A 22656-nucleotide genomic window follows, 5' to 3' on the forward strand; every position below is an offset into this window, starting at 1 on the left:
CCTGTGCGGTCTTGCTTGATGGCTAACGTGGTAGCGCTGGACAACGTGTGGCTACTGAACGTGGTTAAAAGCTCAGTTTTAGTCACAGCAGCCACATGTCAAGTGCTTGGGTGCTGCCATGGCTGGGAGCTGTCACACTGGACAGTGCAGCTGTGGAACATTTCCATCACTGCAGAAAGCTCTATTAGAGCTGCTCTGGACACGGGGGCTTTACGAAGATTTTAGACCAAAAACATATTTTTTAAGCAATGACCAGTGTTTTGATTAAATTTAAAATGTTTAAAACTAAACCACATACAAATATATGGATAAAAATGTCACCTTGAGTGCAAGTGAGAATATATGGGTCTCACCTTGGCTTGCTGGTGAAATAAATATATGAAAACACAGCTACCCTCCCAGAAGAAAGACTGTGTACGTGGCTATGGAAAACTCATACAGCTCATCATGACTGCCAGGTGACTGAACACCGTGTTGCCTCCCAAATGAGCTGTATTCACAAGGGCAAAATACTTCAAAGGGCCTTCAGTTTCTCAGGATCCTGCCAACCGCCTCCTGAGAGTCTTGACGACTTCCTGCTCTGGGCCACGACTTTCCGTCCCTGCACTCACCCCGCTTCGGAACAGCGCAGGGGTGCTCAGTAGACACCAACCAGAACACGAGGGCAGAACACCACGTGGGCGTTGTTTCCAGAAACGCCAGGCGAGGCCACCTAAGCACTGACCTCCTGAAGAGGCCAGTGGTAGTGCAGGGCCCCTAGACTTACCAGGAGCTCCTCCCGACATGCCAGGAGGGGCCGGGGGTCTGCCTCTGGGTCAGTGACACGAGCCTCCTGCCTCCGGCTCTCGGCACTCGCTAACCACAGCAGCAGGCTTTGACTCAGCTGGTGAAAGTCCTAAAAAACAGCAGACGTCAGAGCGTGTCCCTTTCGTAGACTGTGAAGGCAAGTGTGTTGGGAAGCAGCGTGCCATTGCTAATCCACCGTCGTCATTTGCTCTGCTGGTCCTTCTCCAGTGAATACAAGGGCCAGATTTAAACTAAACGCCAGGGCCCCCAAATGAGGGGAAGCAGGGCAGGAGAGCACTCGGCCCTGTCCCAGGAGGCACACTGAATTCTGCCACGCTAAAAGTGCTGGCAGAAAGGTGGGGCTTCGGAACACCCCACCTGATATTACTAGGAAGAGCACACAAATTATTCAACACATTTGCTGGATTCACTGGTCAAGGGAGACACCCCAGCAGGACAGACTATGGCCCAAAGACAGTGCTGCATGTGGTTGCTGGTGGGCTCCTGTTTCCTAGGATGGGCTCACCTGTTGGGCATTTATTGTGTGGGCGGTGCTGGGTCAAGGTTATATGCATCTAGTCCTAAAGAGAACCCTGTGAGGTAGGCCCTGGAATTGTTCCCATTTTCCAGATGAGAAAACTGAGGTCTAGAAGGTGCAGTGTTTTCCCCACAGTCACACGGCTACTAAAACTACAGAGCTGGGTTAAACTGCACCTTCTTCTAGGGCCAGGTCTCTTAACACTCTGCTATCCAGTGTTCCTGGCAAAAGAACAGGCACAGGGCAATGTTGGTGTGACACTTCCAACCTACTGGAACGCTTGCTGGAACCCTTACAGTACGGGTGGGTCTGGGCAACACAGTGGGAAATACGGGGCAAGCGTCGGGTCTCTGAGGCAGCAGGTGGGCCGCTTTGGAAACAAATGGTAAAGCGCATGCTTCCTAACACAAACCATATTTGGCTGCGCGAAAGCAGCCTGAAGATGATAAACATATCTCTTCTCCCACCCACGTGGGCCTGGCTGTGCTCGGGACTGGACCTTGGGCACCGGCTGGGTGCTGAGTCGCCGTACCTGGCACTGCATGAGTGACAGCCGTAAGCCCTCTCTCCAGCTCTCCACCGCACCCTGGGCCGCGTCCCAGCGCAGCCGCAGCTGGCCGACTCTATCTTGGAGCTCTTCGGAGTCGGTGCTCTCAGTTTGCAGAAATTCCTTGCTGCTCACGTTGACAGAAACCACTAAGGCCTTGTAGGTGTCAAAGGCTTTTAGTATCTCCTACCGCAGAGGGAAAAGACTGGGTCAGGCACTCTAAACAGTGATGTGGGGTTCATTTTGAACTTCAGTGGGGAACGGATCTTCCAAACACTTCTCTAAGCCGTGGCCTGGCATACGAGAGCAACGTCGCCTGTCACTGGCTGGGAAGCCTCAGGTAAGGGAGCTGCCTTATGAGGTCACGACTTGGCTGGCCAGATGACTGGGCTGAGAGACGAGGCCCGTCTCCCGGTGGACCAACGACACCGCAGGCATGAATAGACCCTGCTGGCCTCTGTCTGGCTTAATAACGTTTCTGGGTCAGATTAAAAGTCTTCTACATAAAGCACACATAGTTATCCTGCATTCGCCCCGGAGTATTGCAAAAGTGTTATTCCTTAGGATGAGTGGTAACCCCTGATATATCGGTGCACAAAGTAAAACAATAGTGCGAGTGTGAAGACTGCCTGGATACCCCAAAGCTCCTATCCTGGGTCTTCTTGGGAGCCCAGGCTCATGTTCAGAGCACCCCCAAAGTGCAGGGCTCAAACTGCCCCTCCCCTGCTCCCTGGCTGTGTGGGTGACAGCTCCCAACTGCGTAGCAGAGTAACCGCTCAGGCCACAGAATCGGCCGGTAGGTGCGCTGTCCTCCTCCTCACCCTCAGCACGCCACCCCCTGTCTTGCCTGCGTACAGTTTGGAAGGGTGTTTTTAGGCTGCCTGTCCATGGCCACGGGGGTGGTCCCACAAGAGTCCAGGGATCCCGCAGCAGTCAGATGGGAGCCACAACTCCCCAGCACTGCTCTGGGCTTTGGGATCGTCTGGAGATGCTCCTCTGAATGAAAATACAAATCTTCACCTGTGTCCTTGCTAGTTACAGAAATGAAGTGCGAGAGGCTACTAACCACACAGTGTGTGCGAGCCGCCTGACGCGGCAGGCAGAAGATCTGATGTGCACATGCGTTCTGAAGTCCTCTTCCCCTCCACGCCCTCACTCACCTTCAGCCTCTTCACTCGGAGTTCCATTTCCTGCATACCAGAGGGAGGCTTTGCCAGCTTTAATGTTTCCAGCTCTGCTTCAGTTTTTTCCAGCCACGTGGTGATGTCGCTGATATCAGAGTTCAGCTGCTCCAAGTTTTGTTTTATTCTGAGTTTACTGTGAAGTTCTTGCGCTTGGATCAACTCCCATCTATCAAAGGCACCTGGAATAAAAAGCCGCCAATAAAAAGAAGCAATAATGCAAACAGATTTCTCTGCTTCCAACTAATTCAGCGTCACAGTGATAAAACCTGCAGGGGATGCTCCTTGCAGGAGCCTTGGGGTTTGGGGGTTATCACTTCCCCCAAGTGTGGAACAGCACGTTTCCCTCGCTCTGGTTCAAGGCCTGTGCTGCTGCACTCCCACACAGGCCAGGATGAAGTAGGGAGCTGCTAGGAGGCCCAACATGTTGCCAAGATGCACTGTGGTCCCAGGTTCAGCCCTCCAGTTCATGCTGTATTTAAGGCACTCTCGGTCTTCCCTGGTGGCGCAGTGGTTGGGAGTCCGCCTGCCGATGCAGGGGACACGGGTTCGTGCCCCGGTCCGGGAAGATCCCACATGCCGCGGAGCGGCTAGGCCCGTGAGCCACGGCCGCTGAGCCTGCGCTCTGCGGCAGGAGAGGCCACAACAGTGAGAGGCCTGCGTACCGCAAAAAAAAAAAAAAAAAAAAAGCACTCTCCCCACTCTCCCCTCTGTCCATGAATGATCAGGTCGATGCTATGAACTTGACTTTAGGCTCAGCTGAGTCATGACTTTTCTGGTCTCTCGAGGAGACACCTGACACAACCCTTTGATCATCATCTTCATGTCTGATCTTCACATACAAGCGAAGTCATGCAGGTAAAAACAGACCCTTTATCATGAGGCTCATTTTGTCAATATTTAGAGAATAAATAACAAACAGGAACTTGTTCATAAATACAAGTCAGCTGATTCTAAAATAACATTGGCTGCTATAGGCCAAGTTCAGCAGTTTTGGTGAGTTATGTAGTTGGTCAATTCCTAATCAATGTTCTGTTGAGCAGTGCCTTAAAGTAAATGTCCAACTAACTCAAAACACAGTCTCTGCCTCATAACAACGGCCCAATTTAACTGTACCTGACTGCTGCCCGGTGAGAGCAGCCAGGCCCTCGTCTTCCTGCTGTGGGCCGCCAGTCAGGACTCTGGGATCTTCTTTGCCACCTTCAGTCCCTGGAGACAACAGCAGCTTTACCTAGAATGAGACAATTTTTATGTTACCATCTATACATTTTAAAGGCGTCTGAAGAATGTCTTGGTTCATATTAACAGGTAAGAAATGAAGATATAGGAACCCTTTCCTTTGAAGGGTAACTTGCTTGTAATACAGAGGCACTTTAGTGTATGGGTAGCATTTATAAGCAGCAGAGCTGATGGCAGAAATAAAGCTTCAGCAAAGGCGCAGGGGGAGGGGTAAGCAGGTAAGATGTCAATCTTGGGAATAAAATGGCCTGATTTAATTTGAGGCTTCCTAACACTCCTCAATCCAACCATGCAAAAAGGCTTAAAAACTGTCGCTGAGCTTACCAGACTGTTATTGTGTTAGCACTTTTACATTTGCACAGTATTTTACAAAATTTTAGTTATCCCTCCCAGTCACTCTGTAGAGCTGGTTGGCATTATTATCACCGGGAATCGGAAACAGAGCACAAACCTGCCTCCTAGGGTCGTTCATTACCAAGCATTTATCTTTCACTGTACATATTGACTCTTGTGTTATCACAGAGCTGCCTGGGCTGTTATCTGAGGACTTTCCAAAAATAAATGTATCTTTTTTTTAGAAAACTCGTGTTTTTTGGATTGTGTCCATATGGCCTATTTGTGTGGAATGAAAAGAAAAAACCAAAAATCCTTCAGATTGGAGGTTGTAGACACACAGACACAAAGGGTGAGCTTTTGAAGGTGGCCAGGCAAGGAACACAAGCATAGTTACCGGAAGAGGCCAAACCACATGGTCCTGGATGCAAAGCAAAGGTGAGGTGCTGGGGGCTCTCTCTCCGGGGCTGTCAGGTCTTACTCGGCACCACAGAGGGACAGATTAAAAATGATAACTGCTTGCTAAGAGGAAGAGTTTCCGAGTTGGGCACGGGCAACACATTATCAAATGATTGGGGTCTGACCGTGTTTAGGCAGAACCTTCTCCAACTATCTAGCAACATCCACTCCTCCACACAGAGGGCACTCTGACAACTGATCTAGTGACGTTCACATCACTTCTGGTTTCTCTAAGAGATGACACTAAAAATGTGCGAGACGTCTTAATTTCAACTTGCTCGTCACTAATTCTCTGTACTGAGAATGATCTGGGGCCAACGTTAAATCCTCCGCAGGCTGGCCCGCAACAGCCGCGTAGCCAGAGCGTGGCAAGGGCTCATGTTGCTTGAGGAAAGTGCAACTAAGAGGGAACAGTCACTGGTTTAACAACAACGACAAACCATATACAGTAGTGATAACAACAATAACAATAATGGTGGCCACTTCGAGGGCCTTCTTTATACCTTCATACATATTAATCCTAACAACAATTATGTAAGGTAGGTTTATCCTCAGGTGAGGAAGGCTTACAGAGGCAAGGTAAAGTGTTTATGGTCCTAGAGCCATTTACTGGTAGGGCAGGGAATCAAACCCAGGTCTACCACTGCACACTGTCAAACCTTTCTGAACAGGAAGTCACAATTTTCTGAATAGGATGTGTAGGCAAGGTAAACATATCAAAGGTTTGGGAGTGCAGGAGCGGCGCAGGAAGGCCAGCACTTTGTTTCTCTGCTGTTTGCACCATGACTGACTCAACAGTAATAATCCCTGTCATAGCGCATCAACACTCCAAGATGGTGTCTGGCCGGACAGCTATCTCTAAGTCTAGTCAGTTATGCCAGAGTTCTCATGAAGTATGTCACCACGGGAAAACCAACCCAAAATATGCCTGGGGAGTGAGCACACACAGCATACAGCCAAAGCTCTCTCCCTTTAAATATTTTAACTATTACTCCTGCACTTGGGTTGTGCTCTCAGTGGGGTCAAGACTTACGTAGGCTGGTTTATAAGGGGTGCTGGAATCGGAGGGGATGGGCTGGACACTCCGGTCACCTCCCACTTGCTTGTAGCGACGCTTGCGGCAGGGAGGGCTGTCGGGAACATGCCACGAGTGGCCTTCAGAAATGGATTTACCTGAAACAGAAAAAGAGCAAGTCCATTCCCTCCAACCAAAGCATTCATATTTAGTTACACAGAAAACATGGCATCAGGTTATAGTATAACATGAGTTCTGCAGCTTTCCTTGCAAAGCATGCATGTTTGCAAAATGTCAGTATGTCCCAGAAGGGAATGAAATGAGACTCATGCAACTGAGCGGCACTGGGCCTGCACTAGATGGGTTCACGATGGAGCACAACACACACGTGATCTGCTGCGGGATGAGTGGCCTTTTGGAGCCGGGGGCTCTAGCGGTGGGGGGCACTGGTGGCAAGGCCGGGTTTGGGGGCCAAGAGGACTGAAGGCCTCTTAGGAGTGAGGGAAGAGTGAACATCAGGATGGACTAGGGGACCGAAGGGCCGCTCGTGGCTCTCCCCAACCACCGCAGGTGGGGATGGGGCAGGGAATGAAGATCAGAGCTGCAAGTCAAGGAGAGGGAGGTGTCTTCTCCTGCGGCAAAGGCAACAGTACCCTCACCCTCTCCACCTTCCCACCCTCTCCCCAGGAAATCACCGTAAGCAGGGTAGTAGTTCTAAACCAAGCCACCATGAAGAAAGCTTGGCCCATGCCAAAGGGCTTGAGTGAGATGGAGAGAAAAATAAAAACTTTAAAAGGCACCTGAAAAATTCCCTTCTGCACAGGCCTGAAGGGGAGGAGAGGGATGGCGTGGAGACTGCTCTGGCCTGGGAGGGTTTTGTATGGAGCACGAAGCTATGTGTGAGTACGGCAGTGCAAATACACCATGACACAAGGACCAAGGCGCATGGTGTCCACAGAAGGCAGAGGTCAGACATGACACGGGAGCGAGGTTTAGGATGCAGTGTGCACCACAGGACGCTGCCATGTTGGGACGCATGCACGGGCAGGGGCCTACCAGAAGACGCTTTCAAAGTGTTTGTGGTCATTTTAAGATATGCCTCAGGATTTTCAGGGATTTCTACATCTGAAAAAGAACAATGTCATTTTCCTCACTGCAGGCGTCTGTAGATGAATGCCCAAGCATTAAGTTAAAACAGTAGAAACATTGTCACCTGGGAGGAGAAAAGTGACTACCCTTTATCTGTTTTATTAAAAAGCTTTAAAGAACCAGAAGGAACTTTTCAGTTAACTCCTGACCGTCCGAAACAGCGGCGCGGGAGGGGAACTGCGTAGAAAGGACAGAGACGCTCAATCTACTGATATTCTGAAAAACTCAATTGAAAAGGCCACTGACGAGCCTCCCGTCTATCAAGAGCTATCAGCAAACAGCCTTCATGTCCCAACGTGGACTTTGTTTATCCTTCCCTTTCATTCCACCAGGAATAGGAAGGAGCCAGCCCTCAGGGAGGTCAAAGGCGGGCAGGACAGACACAGGAAGCCACAGGAAGTCTGGGTCAGCCGCAGCCTGGACTCTGACCACTGAGAGCTGGCCGTGTTGCTCAGGTGCTAAGACTAGCCGTGCGGGGCCATACCTGACAGCGCGCTGTAGTACGGGCCCTCCTCGTCTTCTTCGTGAGAGGACGAGCCCCCCACGTCCCCTGTGTGATCCCACTCCAGCGGGATGGAATCCACGCTGACAGGGGTCTCACAGCCGGAGCGCTCGGGCCCTGGCGCCGGGGGCACCAGGTGACAAAGGGACTGAGGGGACGAGGGCTCCTCGCTCTCTCTTCTTTTACGCCAAGAGTCGTCCTGGATCTCTCTGGGGTCTTCCACGTCCGTTTCATTCTCAGAGGCTTCCTTTTCATCTTCCAAGCCCTAGAACGGGGGTATCCAGTTTTCAGAATTAACCACTGGGAACTGGCGGCTTCTGAGTAAGTACTGGCTCTATATTAGTAAGTGTGGAAAGAGCACTTTTCAACTCAGCTTTTTAAAGCAGACTCACAGGTACAGAGAACAAACCAGAGGTTACTAGTGGGGAGAGGGAACTGGGGAGGGGGCAATATAGAGGTGGGGGACTAAGAGGTACAAACTATTCGGGATAGAACAAGCTACAAGGATATATGGTACAACACAAGGAATACAGCCAGTATTTTATAATAACTATAAATGGAGTATAATCTTCAAATATTGTGGATCACTATACTGTACACCTGTGACTTATATAATATTGTACAGCATCTATCTATACTTCAGCAAAACAAAAACATAGTTTTTTTTTTTTTTTAAACCATAGAATAAATCATTGTTAACCACGCACAGTTTCCCAATTCTTTAAAAGTGGAGTCAAACATCCACTTGGGGTGGCCCAGCAGCCCCGCGTGAGGCGCAGCCCCTTACCGACGTGTGGGAGGTGAGCCTCCGGTGGAATCGGGAGACCCTGCCAAACACTTCCTGGCAATAGCGGTGCAGCTCCTCCAACTCATCCTCAATCAGCACGGCGTCCAGGGGCTCACTCTTCTGAATGAGCTGCTCCCCAAAAACGATGAGCTGATCGATCTTGTTGGTATTTAATGTAATTTCCTGCTGGAAACCCTATTTAGAATATGAGAAAGAAAGGATTTCAAACTCAAGCTTCATCAGTTTTCAACTAAGTGACTCCAAAGATTTAAGAATTTAAAATGATCACACGTATGTATTTTTTCCTTCCCCCTTCTGGGCACTGACTTTTCCAGTTACAATGATTCTAAAGGTCTGACGTGGATGAACCTTTACTGTTACTGGGTGTGAGGGACAGACCTTGTCTTATTGACACTTGGTAGAATCAGAAAATTTCCCATAGTAAGTCTCCACTGGGCATTTCTGCTGACACAGTAATAGTGCTCATTGGTGCCGTTATACCATGGAAGGCAAATCAAATTTCCATTTCTCAACCTCTTATAAAATTTAGCCAAGGAGGGAATTGTAGTGCGATTAAAGTGTAGTACAGACATTTGTGACAGTGGGAGAGAAGATACCTGTTCCTGGTCCCACTCTTTTCTTTTCTCTTGTTTTTAAATGAGAGGTCTTTTATTTTTTTAATTTATTTCTAAAATATTTATTTATTCATTTGGCGGCACCGGGTGTTAGTTGGCGGCATGTGAACTCTTACTTGCGGCATATGGGATCTAGTTCCCTGACCAGGGATCGAACCCGGGCCCCCTGCATTGGGAGCGTGGAGTCTTACCCACTGGACCACGAGGGAAGTGCCCTGACCCCACTCTTGAGAGAGAGTTTCCTGCTGCTACAGCCCACAGGTTGCACTCAGACTCAAGTGCTGGAGAAACAGCACCTTATGAAGTTCTGTCTGGAACCGCAAGAGCGTTCTCCCCTTGGATGATTACATACGACAAAGAGAATGAAGGGCCTCGTTCCAATACCCCTCGACCGTAAGGAACAGTATCCTTGCTTGTGATAACCTGGCAGTACACAGGTGGGTGCAGTCTGGCTGCTCTGACACTTCTGGAACCTGCTCTCAGGGTATCAGGTGAAGTCTGTACTTGGCCAGCTCTCCCCTGCCTAGGTGCACCCTTTGGGGAGGAGCTAAGGAAGCAGGCCTTACGTTCAGCTGGCGCATCTTGTCGTCGGCATCGCTCTCCGAGAAGTGCTCCACGTTGGTCAGCTGCAGGTCCATCTCCGTGAGCCACACCAGAATGCTCTCCCTGGTCCCCTCGAATTCTTCCCTTTGGTTGGTGAAATGCTGCGAAAGGGTGAAAAAATCACGTTTGTGTTGATGGCATAACAGGAGTTCAGGCAGACAGCAAAGTCACTCTCAGAAGAGGGGAAAGGGAGCCCAGGGTACCCCCGGAGGCCCACACGGCCAGGAGCCTGGGGTCTGGTCCTGGCTGTGGGATACCAACGAGCCCCCTAAACTTCCCTGAGTCTCAGTATCTGCTGGTAAACGAGGTGTGGGAACGTTGACCGTGATCTCTAAGGTTCTTGCAGCATGTGAAATTCTATAATTCTCTGGTCTAAGTCAGTGATTTTCCCAGTCTGTCCTCTGAGGAACACGCCCCTCTCAAAGCCCAGGCTAGGCACCTGCCTATTTTCAACTGTCAGCCTCCTGTGGGAGCTTCTGCTCGACAGAAGGATTTAGTAGCTTCAGGATGGAAAAGTATTGATCTCGGGGTTGAGCCTGGACTAGTGCCCCATTTGCCTTCACTGATATAATTCCGAATGTATTTCTTCAAAAACAGAAAACCCAGATTTATCACTTCCAGTTAACGAGGCCTCTTGGGTTACCACCTCATAGATGGGCAGCTGATTCTCAAACAAACATAGTGCCCAGTGAAGGCTTAGGCTGGTCACAGTCAAATCCAGTCAGCAGGAGATAAAGAAATTCATGCAAGGGGGTTGCGGAAAAGCTAGCCCTTTTCTTCCTGAGAGGGTGAAACAAAAAACCCAGATTTTCCTCTTCTTAGAATGGTTTCAAGAGTGCTCTGCCTTAAGAACGGAAGCAAGGATTAAAATTACTTCCTGTAGCCACAACCCACACCAGTCCTGTCACTTTACACCTGGACTCACAAAGGTTGACCTATGATGTCTTCTGAATCACAGAAATCTAAGGTGACGGTTCACACCCCAGAATCAAACCCATCATTTGAGGTCAGACAGCTGCTGTGAGGTTGGGAGAACTGTCACTGTCCCCAACCCCCAATACAGAGCGGGGGGCTCTGTCTGTTCCCTCACAGTGCAAGAACCAACGGGACACACAAAAGCGGGCAGATGGGCAAAGGGGGCCTCGTCCCAGACTAAGAGGTACCTTCGCCCGACCCGGTGACGGCAGCGCCCCAGACTCTGGGCAGTGTGTGGGCTGACGTGACACCCTCAGGGGTGACAGGAGTCGAAAAAAAGCGATGTGTTGGTAACACAATCCCTTGAATAAGCTCTGCCTGAGAAGCCTATTCCGAGGCAAATAACTTCACTTTAAAAAAAAAAAAAAAAGGAACGCTTTTTGGCAGCTTTGGGCTTAAACAAAAGGGAAGGCTGTACTGGAAGAATGTCAAGACAGCTTAGGCCTCAAATGAAATCTACCCGCTGCTTTGTTACAAGCCTGACATCACATATCCGACCCCCTCCACCTCCCCAATATCTACAAATGACCCGGTGACGTAGAGGAGGTTACTCGGAGTCGCCGCAGGATGGCTGTGACCCGCTTCTGGAGGTTGTCCCAGCGCTGGTTGCCCTCGTGCACCATCTGCTTCAGTTTGCTGGCCGTGTCGGTGCGGTTCTCGCGGGCCAGCCGCCGGTACTGCTTGTTGATGAGCTCCAGCTGCGTGAGCCTCTCGTGAATCTGCCGCTGGAAGGCCTGTGGCACGGGGGGGCCCTGTCAGTGCCATAGCTGCAGGGCCCCGGGACACCCCTTCCAGGCCCCAGACCACCTGCCTCAAATGTCCATCCAACGGAATGGCCACAGAGGGCTGGCTTCACACGTTCTTCTGACACTACTGAAGAACACTTTCAAGTTCACAGCCTGCGGTTGGCATAAATCGGTAATGCCCCACAAAGCCGCTGGAGCAGCTGATGGTGGGCTGGGGACTGGGCGGCCGCAGCCAGAGGTGGGGAAGCCTGCCACTTATGTGAAGTCATTTAAGCCAGCCCCGAGCCCGCCGCATCCTTGGTTATCAGGACCACTGGGCTGGGGAGGGCCTTTACCTCAAACCTCTTCAGCTCTTCTTTGGCAACGGTGTACAGCACCTCGGAGGAATTCGGGCAGGCCGCTGTCCTCTCGGCGGACTTGAGCCAGTCCTCGAAGCGGGAGTAATCATCTAAAAACTTCTGCCAAAGCCGCCACGTCTCCTCAATTCTAACAGGAGGAAAGCAGCTCAGTACAAGCCATCCACGTCAAGCCGAGCTTTTACGTGGCTTTTTCTCCCCTGACTGGTCCCAGTCCCAGCCCGCCTTGCACTGGCACTGGTAGCAGGAGAGACCCTGCTACCCCTTCCAGGAAATAACCGGAGACATCACTTTGTGGTCAGGACACCCCCCTTCTGGGAGCGCCAGGCCCCTCAGAGCTTCTGCTTCACACAGAGGTCACCCAACAGGAGACAGGCGTCCTCCACTACTTAGAGCTGGGACACATCAGCACAGTGGCCACCTGCCGTTACACCCCAAGACACAGGAGGGCTGGGGAGAGACATGACCCTGCCTGTATTCTCCTTGAATGATCCCCTTAGTAAGGACTGGCCACACCTACTGAGCCTTCCCCGCCAATACTTGGCACGCCCCTCGGTGAAGCTAACAGAACACGGTCACTGTTACGTAGGTCAGTCGGGAACACGCAGTCGGCATCCAGGGGCAGCGTGGTCCTTACTTCATCCGCCGCTCCATGGACATGGCGCAAATGTTCCTCCAGCGCCTGTCCAGGCTCCTGGTGGTCTGCTGGACGGAGTCGCACTCAGTCTCGTTGGCACAGGCATCGGAGTCGTGCAGGAGGACGTCGCAGATGTTAAACACAGACTCCACCCCGGCACTGTGCTGTTCTATGTCTCGCTGCAGGTCCTACAACGATGGGAGAGTAGGAAGCACGTTGAGGTGCTGGTGGCGGTAGTGGGAAGGTTCCCCCCGACCCTTCTTCCAGCCCGGGGGGCACGGTCCTGCGTGCATTTCTACCTGGAACTTGGCAACACAGGCTGAGTCTCTCTCACCTTTGGGCAACCCCTGTGCGACAGTATCTGACACAAGGCCTAACCGCGGGCAACAATGGGATCGATCTGTTGAACTGACTATGTGAGGGGGTAGGAGAAGTGGGGATTCCCTCCCCTGAGAGCCCAGCCCCCCCAGACTCTGGGGAGGCACGTGATCTACTCCATACCACCTGATCCCAAGGGCCTCCAGTTTAGACTTGGCTTTGGGGAGGTCTTCCTTGGAAAACTGACTTATCTTCAACAGGACCTAAAACTTCAGCAACAGAAACTCTTAACCTTTTATGGGTCACAGAATTCTTAAATCTCCTAAGACCTCTGTACTATCTTCATACCTCCACCCCCCAAACTGTGCTCGCAGCTGCACGGTCTCCACAGCCTCCCCAGGAGCCTATCCTGGCTCCACGGGCCCAAGGGGTAGAGATGCTGCCCTCCAGCTGATGGAGTCCGGTCACGGCTGTAGCTCGGGGAGGGGGCGGGGTCTCTGGAGTCTTGTCCCATGATGGGGAGAGTGCTACTGATTCAGGAAAACGAAGGGTCACCAAGAAAAACATGCACGGTCATAGGAAAAAGTGGAAAACTTGTTTAAGTATAAACATGGCATTTTCAGTTATCACCCAGGGAGTGTTCCTTCTACACACAAGGGCAGGGCTGGGGGAAGGGCGAGGTGAGGTGCCTGTTTGTTTTGTCATTCTGGATGAGCCAGGCCTCTCCTGATATCCAAATTCTGTGATGAGTGACATGAGACCACACCACTCGTCTTAGTACCCAAACTACATTGTGAAATAGACAAAGTTAAATAAGCCGCTATTAACTATACAAGTTCCCTGGATTCAGCATAGTTCATTTTACAGGAGGGATTATTTTATAAACAGTGGCTGCCACTGTCTACAGAAAAGCAGCATGAAGTTCATTCCAGGTCACCTCAATATTTAACAATTTTGGAGATTACGACTGGATTACTAGATAGGACTAATGTTTTCTTACTTTTCTTCTGATAAATGCACATTTGGATAATTCTGTGTCCAGGTGGAAATGAAAGAATAAAATGCTAACACTCAAATCAAGTTTTAAATCAAGCAGTTCTCAACACAGATCCTAACTGATGAAAAATGAGCACCTCAAAGTTATATTCAGAAGAAAATGTGCTTTTCAGTTTGTCACCCTGTGTGTCCTATGAAGAGAGATGTGCAGGTGATTTTTTTTTAAGCTTTACAGTCAGTCTAAGACAAATGTCTGAAATGCTGCAATGGGGGCAGTCATCTTGGGGTCAGTGGACTAGCTTTATAATTAATAGGTTTAAATAGAATTCCAGGTTTAAGAATTCTTACCCATTCACAGAATTGCCACAGGCTTTCCTAAAATTTACAGATATTGATAAACAACCCTTTAAACTTTTTTTTGCCAAAATAATAAATAAGGAATCCTAACGCTGGTGCTAAATACGTAATATTGACAATTATCATTGAAAAATGGTACCTGCCCCTGACCTCACCTGGTAGGGTTGGGTAGGATCTGGTTGAAAAGCACTGAGGAAGTCTAGTCTATGGATAAACACGAATGCCATGTATTTTAATAGCCTCTTTGCAGTTACTCTACATTTTTTACTCAGCTTTTATTGAATGAAACAGCTAAAGAAAACTGATTAATATAAAGGGTAAACGATGGCAAGAAATGAGCTCTCTGATAATTTACAAAAGACCGTGAACATCTTGGCTAAAAAAGGAGTCCAGAGTTTTTCAAAATTTCCAAAACAAACTTCTAATACACCACAAAATGGCCTGCTGATACTGTAGTATGAACTAGTTAGTTGTCTTGTAAAATATAAAATAAAGTAGTGGACCATATTTTAAAACACAAACCACTGAAGTACTGGACAAGTGACATTTTGCAAACTGAAATGATCCCACCACTAGTACCCATTGAGGCCCGAGTTTGCACAATGACTGGATTTCAAAAGTGTTCAAACGCAGAGACGAATCTGACTTAAGAAACAACGTAAAACAATGTGAAAGACTTTTGCCAACGGTTCTGGAAACATGAGTGCCTGTTTACTTTGTTTTTCTGCTCCTGAGTAGGTGACACAGAGCACTGAAGCTGAGAAAGGGCTGAGGGAAGTTGAGGATCAGTGAGAGGACATGGGGAGAAACAGGAAACCAGAGCAGAGAATGCAGCCAGGAAGAATAACACAAAAGGAACTAGAAAAAATGAGATACAGGGGGGAGAAAAGGAAAACCAGGCTGAGAGGCAGAAAACCATGGCGTGTGTTGTGGGAACCCAGGTGGTGGCTCGAGTGTCTCTGCAGGAGGGGCTGGGGGTGTCAAGCAAGTCCAGCAGGGTGGTCCTGGGCGGTGGATGGGCTTTGGCATGAAGCTGACTTGGCCACTGGGGAGGGGACTACTGGTAACTATACGGTGTGGGGGTAACGAACCCCCCAAGCCACCATCAGGCACCCCTGGGATGCCTGGGAACCAGGCAACCAAAGAAAACTGGAGAGAGATGCTGAAGACTCAATGAAAGTGGTCCATGGTTTAAACGCGTCACAAGGTGGCCACCACTTCCTTTGCAGTTTAAAGATGATCTATTCTACAGGAATAACAATACAACACTTATTACCTAAGGAGTTTCACATAAAGAAGAGAAGCAAAAAAGACTTTTATAAGGTCTGACCCCTTCTGCACCAGGCCCCCAAGGACGTTATAATGAGGGTCCAGGGACATCATGGCGCTTTATCACTTCTGGGCCTGAGGGCTTTTGCAGAAGGCGCTACTAGATGATCCCAAGAGTTTGGGTCTTATTTCTGGAAGCAGTCAAGCAATTTATTATATTTAAATCAGTGACAGAAACACAGGCAAGGTTTCTAAAACATGGCCCATAAATAATTATTTTGTGTGACACATTTTCTGTTTTTGGTGGAGCATTTAAGGTCTAGGTTCAGTTATAATTTTGTTTTTTTTAATAAAAATACTACAGGTTTCCTCAGGACATCTGTGGTAGGCAGAATATTGGCATCCCCAGAACCATGTCCTTATCCCCAGAACCCGTGACTAGACTAGGTTACGTGGCGAAGGAGAATTAAGCGTGCCAATCAGCTGACCTTAAGATAGGAAGATTATCCTGATTATGTGGGTGGGCCTAATGGAATCCCAAGGGTCCTTAAAAGTACAAGAAGAGTCAAGCAGAGGGAGAAAGGCTCAGAGAGATGCACCGTTGCTGGCTTTGAAGATGGCGGAAGGGGGCCATGGGCCAGGAAAGGCAGGCAGCCTCTAGGACTTCAAGGCAAAGAAATGGATTCTCCCCTAGAGCCTCCAGAAAGGAAAGCAGCCCTGCTGACACCTTGACCTCAGCCCTGTGTCAGATTTCTGACCTCCAGAACTATAAGATGATAAATTCGTGTTCAGCTGCTAAATCTGTGGTCATCTGCGACAGTGGCCATAGAAAATGAATACATCCAACTTCTTCACAGCAAAGTGGTCCTGAATACTAACTCCGTAATTTTTTTTTTATAAGAATTCCATGATGGTGATTCTACGTTCTATAAATTGGAAACCTTCAAATCAACCAGACTGAAATTATATACCATTTCAGTACAGGAACACACATGGCCAAGAGAATGGCAGCTGCTCCAAATTGTACACTCTTGGGAATAAATTCCCTGCAATTTAATGATGTTTTGTCACACATCAGATTTATAAAATGTTAACACACGTTATTAGCCCCTGCCAAATTCAGCCACGGGCTAAAGGGAAAAATGTTGTCAGCTTTTGTTCTATTTACCTGAAAAGACTCACCAGTCAGGGTAAATGGTTATTTGCAAGGCCTGTCTATGAAGAGACTATTCAAGAAATTCAACCTAATGGATCAATCTTGTAAATACAGCTGATAATGTTCAGTAGCCCTTTACTGATAAGGGCATTAAAATCTCTGCAGTGTCCATTAACATGGTAGTTATATCAATATTCATTTCTCCACAAAGCAAAGACAGAATATAGATGACCTCAGTGAAAAAGACATACTTAAATTTCTGAGGCTAAGTGGAAAAACCAGTATTTTTACTTTGCAGCATTGCTAAATCATACTAGTTTGAAAATCAGAGAATAGGCATTATTCAAACAGTAATTGTAATAGGATTAAATAAAGATCTAAGTCTAGAGTATTATCAAATACTTAGCTCTATTTCGTGGTAGCATGAGATGTTGCTTATTATCATGAGAAGGACTGACCTGACCTCAAGAGAATTTATAATCAAGGGGTGGCCTTCTGGCTTTGATAATCTGATGAAAAAGTTTCAGCCCCCCAATTCTGTCTCCAAGCAGCTGGGATATGTGAGTGAATCGGTGTGTTGACAGACAACAAACACCAAGGCTTTGAAGGAAACATGAAGAAAACAGATACAAGGCTGTGAACTTGGTAGCGACCATATTGCTCATATGTTTAAAACAGAATCTGCTCACAGGGCTGAGAGAAACAAGTGAAGGAAAGCTACTAAAAGAATAATATAAGCTTAGCTATTTTAAAAATAAAGAGGGGGCTTCCCTGGTGGCGCAGTGGTTGAGAGTCCACCTGCCGATGCAGGCTGGTCCGGGAAGATCCCACATGCCACGGAGCGGCTGGGCCCGTGAGCCATGGCCGCTGAGCCTGCCCGTCCGGAGCTTGTGCTCCGCAACGGGAGAGGCCGCAACAGTGAGAGGCCCACGTACCGCAAAAAAAAAAAAAAAAAAAAAATATATATATATATATATATAAAAAGAGAAGCTCAGGCACTGCATATGAGAATAAGCATGTAAACGTGAGCCTATGGAGGGTAGGAGAGTGGATTTGACAAGTCAGTGAGACCAAAAAGCACCTGCCAGGTTAGAGGCAGGATTCGGTGGTGTTTAAATTGTGGAATTTCCAGGGTTGGCTAAGAGGGGATATAACTGATGACAGAAATGCACAGAACATTGCAGGAGAGGCTTCCTAAGCTATTGGTCCAAACATGCTCCTTCTTCCACACCCCCCGCCCCGAGCACTCCCCTTTTCTTGAAGCTCTATCAGACCCATCACGTGTTGTCCCATGAAAACCTTCTTTGGATGGAAAAATTATTTTTCTTTCAATTCATTGCCAAAACTATAGTAACAAAAACAGAGATTAAAAAAACCTTATTTACCACTAAGATTAAGGTCTGCATCTTCAACATTATTCAAAGTATTTCACAAAGAGCTACATGAATGGTGGTGGTGGGGTGGGCACTCAAGAGATGGATGCCTCACACCGCCAAGAGCATGGACAGGCGGTCAGCTTTCTCTGGAGAAAACATACCAGTATTACGAAATATGAACCCACTAAAATGCACAGCCAGTGCGGGGATGGTTTGCATTAGCAGACCCTGTGAACACCTAGGCTCTGACAAAAGCCCATTCTCACTTCCCCACCTGCTGTTCAGCGAGCCTCTTCTGGATCTCTTGATCATCACAGACATCATAAACCACAGGCTTAGAAAGCTCAGACTCGATCCGAGCCAACCAGGTGCGAAGGTTGCTCATGTTTTTGTCTAACTGCTGAATAAAAGCGAAGGTCTCCTTCAGCTTCTTCACCCTAAACATATTTGCAGCAAAAAAGAGGTGGAAAACAAAAGCACAATGTTTAGTGGTGAGAAGAATGCACCCATAAGCCTGCTGGAGGTTAAAAAGTAATCATCACTGGTTACTGATTTTATAGCAGGGACTAATGCTCACGTCGCCAGAGTTTTTACACAATATGGGACAATTTACAGAATTGCTGTTCCGGCTGATTTTCAAATGGACTAAGAGATAATCTACCCATGCAAGTATGAAGTCCTATCATTCTCAGGGTGGGATCCCCTGAGACCCAGAACATCTTTCTGGGGCTCCAGAGGAGATAGAGATGCCATTTCTTCTTTCCAGGTTAAGATCACCACATGTGACTTGTCCAGTTTCTGTTTTGGGTATCACCAAGATCACAGCAGCCAGGGACCTTTCCTGATGGGTAAAGACGTTACACACCTGGCTCACTGGTGGTACCTGGCCTGCGATGCTTCTCATGGGACCCTCTTCTTGAGCAAGTACAGAGCATGTGCCAAACCCCACCACGTCCAGCCTGAGGGGCTGGGGGTGACGTACACATGGAACCAGTCCATCCTAGGGCACCTGTCTCAGCCAAAAAGGGAGGGATGGACACATCATCTACAAGCACAGTTGCAGCTCCATCTACATGACCAATCTGCCTGGCTCAGCGTGGAGTGGATCTGAACTAAGACACATGGCGTCAGTATACACGGAGAGCTCCCGGGCATGCCAAAGTGCTGCCACGGGGAAATGATGCAGGGGCTGAGAAAAAATGATCTCCATATAGATCCTGAAAGAAAATGTTAAAATCCTCAAGCAGAGGGAGTGAAGGCTTGTTCTGGTGATCTGTGGGCTTTTTAGTTAATCCCAGAGACTTGAAGTAATGGCTACAATGGAAAATTCCCGCTTACTGATACTCATGTTGCAAAGTGCTATCAGAACTGCATCCCAGGGACTGGAAAGAGAAACTGGGGCACTGACTCCTAACTCACAGGAAGTGCCCCACCTTCCCTGACAGCAGCATCTCTTCCTTGACTGCCTGTGAACAGCTTCCTGCTGCCCCCTCACCCTTCTACCAGCTTCTGGTTCTGCAGCTGAAGTGTACAGCAAGTCTGATTCTCGCTCCAACTCTTCCACGGTCCTCGCCTACCCCAACATAGCAGTTTAACGCCCTGACCTTTCTAGTTCCTCAAGCGGTCAGTGGCCTCTCTGTCTCCAGCCCTGCACTCTGCGAAGTGGCTCCCCTCCCTTCTCCTGCAGCTTCTACCACTGTTCTCTCCGAGATCAGCTGAGGGCCCCTCGACCACGTGCTCCTACAGCCCTGTGTCTGCACCCCTCGTTGACCGTGCCCATCTGGACAGAGCCCACACCAGCCAGGCTGCAAGGGGCTACCTCTGTGTGCACAGTACCTCCAAGACCGCCTGGTGGCCGGGAGGCATTGACAAGCATTTGCTGAATGCATAAATGTGTGTAATAATCCACTCCATGTGATTATTTAATAAAACCACAGGGTTGTGAGTGTTTATTATTTAAGTAAACCAGAGAGATTTGAGAAGATGGCGGAAGAGTAAGACGTGGAGATCACCTTCCTCCCCACAGATACATCAGAAATACATCTACACGTGGAACTGCTTCTATAGAACACCCACTGAATGCTGGCAGAAGGCCTCAGACCTTCCAAAAGCCATGTGGAGGACAGGCTCTTGGTGCTCCAGCCAGGCATCAGGGCTATGCCACTGAGGTGGGAGAGCCAACTTAAGGACACTGGTCCACAAGAGACCTCCCAGCTCCACATAATATCAAAGGGCAAAAATCTCCCAAGATCTGCATCTCAACACCAACACTCAGCTTCACTCAACGACCAGCAAGCTACAGTGCTGGACATCCTATGCCAAACAACTAAGCAAGACAGGAACACAGCCCCATCCAGTAGCAGAGAGGCTGCCTAAAATCATAATAAGGCCACAGACACCCCAAAACACACCACCAGACGTGGACCTGCCAGCAGAAAGACAAGATCCAGCCCCATCCAACAGAACACAGGCACTAGTCCCCTCCACCAGCAAGCCTACACAACCCACTGAACCAACCTAAGCCACTGGGGACAGACACCAAAAACAACGAGAACTATGAACCTGCAGCCTGCAAAAAGGAGACCTCAAACACAGTAAGATAAGCAAAATGAAAAGACAGAAAAACACACAGCAGATGAAGGAGCAAGATAAAAATCCACCAGACCTAACAAATGAAGAGGAAATAGGCAATCTACCCAAAAAAGAATTCAGAATAATGATAGTAAACATGATCCAAAATCTTGGAAACTGAATACAGAAAATGCAAGAAACATTTAACAAGGACCTAGAAGAACTAAAGAGGAAACAAGCAATGATGAACAACACAATAAATGAAATTAAAAATACTCTAGAAGGGATCAATAGCAGAATAGCTGAGGCAGAAGAACAGATAAGTGACCTGGAAGACAAAATAGTGGAAATAACTACTGCAGAGCAGAATAAAGAAAAAAGAATGAAAAGAACTGAGGACAGTCTCAGAGACCTCTGGGACAACATTAAATGCACCAACATTCAAATCATAGGGGTCTGAGAAGAAGAGAAAAAGAAAGGGACTGAGAAAATATTTGAAGAGATTATAGTTGAAAACTTCCCTAATATGGGAAAGGAAATAGTTAATCAAGTCCAGGAAGCACAGAGAGTCCCATACACGATAAATCCAAGGAGATACATGCCAAGACACATATTAATCAAACTGTCAAAAATTAAATACAAAGAAAACATATTAAAAGCAGCGGGGAAAAACAACAAATAACATACAAGGGAATCCCCATAAGGTTAACAGCTGATCTTTCAGCAGAAACACTGCAAGCCAGAAGGGAGTGGCAGGACATATTTAAAGTGATGAAGGAGAAAAACCTACAACCAAGACTACTCTACCCAGCAAGGTTCTCATTCAGATTTGATGGAGAAATTAAAACCTTTACAGACAAGCAAAAGCTGAGAGGGTTCAGCACCACCAAACCAGCTTTACAACAAATACTAACAGAACTTCTCTAGGCAAGAAACACAAGAGAAGGAAAAGACCTACAATAACAAACCCAAAACAATGAAGAAAATGGGAATAGGAACATACATATCGATAATTACCTTAAATGTAAATGGATTAAATGCTCCCACCAAAAGACACAGACTGGCTGAATGGATACAAAAAAACAAGACCCATATATATGCTGTCTACAAGAGACCCAATTTAGACCTAGGGACACATACAGACTGAAAGTGAGGGGATGGAAAAAGATATTCCATGCAAATGAAAATCAGAAGAAAGCTGGAGTAGCAATTCTCATATCAGACAAAATAGACTTTAAAATAAAGACTATTACAAGAGACAAAGAAGGACACTACATAATGATCAAGGGATTGATCCAAGAAGAAGATATAACAATTGTAAATATTTATGCACCCAACACAGGAGCACCTCAATACATAAGGCAAATACTAACAGCCATAAAAGAGGAAATCGACAGTAACACAATCATAGTAGGGGACTTTAACACCCCACTTTCACCAATGGACAGATCATCCAAAATGAAAATAAATAAGGAAACACAAGCTTTATGATACATTAAACAAGACGGACTTACTTGATATTTATAGGACATTCCATCCAAAACCAACAGAATACACATTTTTCTCAAGTGCTCATAGAACATTCTCCAGGATAGATCATATCTTGGGTCACAAATCTAGCCTTGGTAAATTTAAGAAAATTGAAATCGTATCAAGTATCTTTTCCGACCACAATGCTATGAGACTAGATATCAATTACAGGAAAAGATCTATAAAAAATACAAACACGGGCTTCCCTGGTGGCGCAGTGGTTAAGAGTCCGCCTGCCGATGCAGGGCACACGGGTTTGTGCCCCGGTCCAGGAAGATCCCACATGCCGCGGAGCAGCTGGGCCCGTGAGCCATGGCCGCTGGGCCTGCGCGTCCGGAGCCTGTGCTCCGCAACGGGAGAGGCCACAACAGTGAGAGGGTTGTGTACCGCAAAAAACAAAACAAAACAACAAACACATGGAGGCTAAATAATACACTACTTAATAACAAAGTGATCACTGAAGAAAACAAAGAGGAAATCAAAAAATACCTAGAAACAAATGACAATGGAGACACGACGACCCAAAACCTATGGGATGCAGCAAAAGCAGTTCTAAGTGGGAAGTTTATAGCAATACAATCCTACCTTAAGAAAC

At 47.8% G+C, this 22656-nt stretch overlaps 1 protein-coding gene across 7 annotated transcripts in view; it reads right to left on the reverse strand.

Annotated features, from left to right (window-relative positions):
• The window catches only part of SYNE2 (spectrin repeat containing nuclear envelope protein 2), a gene marked incomplete at its 5' end in the record, with an annotated part of 272663 nt that overhangs the window by 3316 nt on the left and 246691 nt on the right, over positions 1-22656 (reverse strand). For all 7 annotated transcript variants that reach the window (XM_082648159.1, XM_082648158.1, XM_082648156.1 and 4 more), the window contains 13 exons: positions 767-895; positions 1857-2057; positions 3032-3234; positions 4169-4283; positions 6117-6256; positions 7155-7223; positions 7732-8014; positions 8537-8731; positions 9738-9875; positions 11301-11483; positions 11831-11981; positions 12489-12676; positions 18235-18397. In XM_082648159.1, the coding sequence (XP_082504285.1) occupies positions 767-895; positions 1857-2057; positions 3032-3234; positions 4169-4283; positions 6117-6256; positions 7155-7223; positions 7732-8014; positions 8537-8731; positions 9738-9875; positions 11301-11483; positions 11831-11981; positions 12489-12676; positions 18235-18397 (2158 nt within the window). The remainder of the gene's footprint in view (positions 1-766; positions 896-1856; positions 2058-3031; positions 3235-4168; positions 4284-6116; positions 6257-7154; positions 7224-7731; positions 8015-8536; positions 8732-9737; positions 9876-11300; positions 11484-11830; positions 11982-12488; positions 12677-18234; positions 18398-22656) is intronic.

The sequence above is a fragment of the Grampus griseus genome (genome assembly GCF_964374135.1).
Source record: "Grampus griseus genome assembly, chromosome: 2".
NCBI classification, from domain to species: domain Eukaryota; kingdom Metazoa; phylum Chordata; class Mammalia; order Artiodactyla; family Delphinidae; genus Grampus; species Grampus griseus.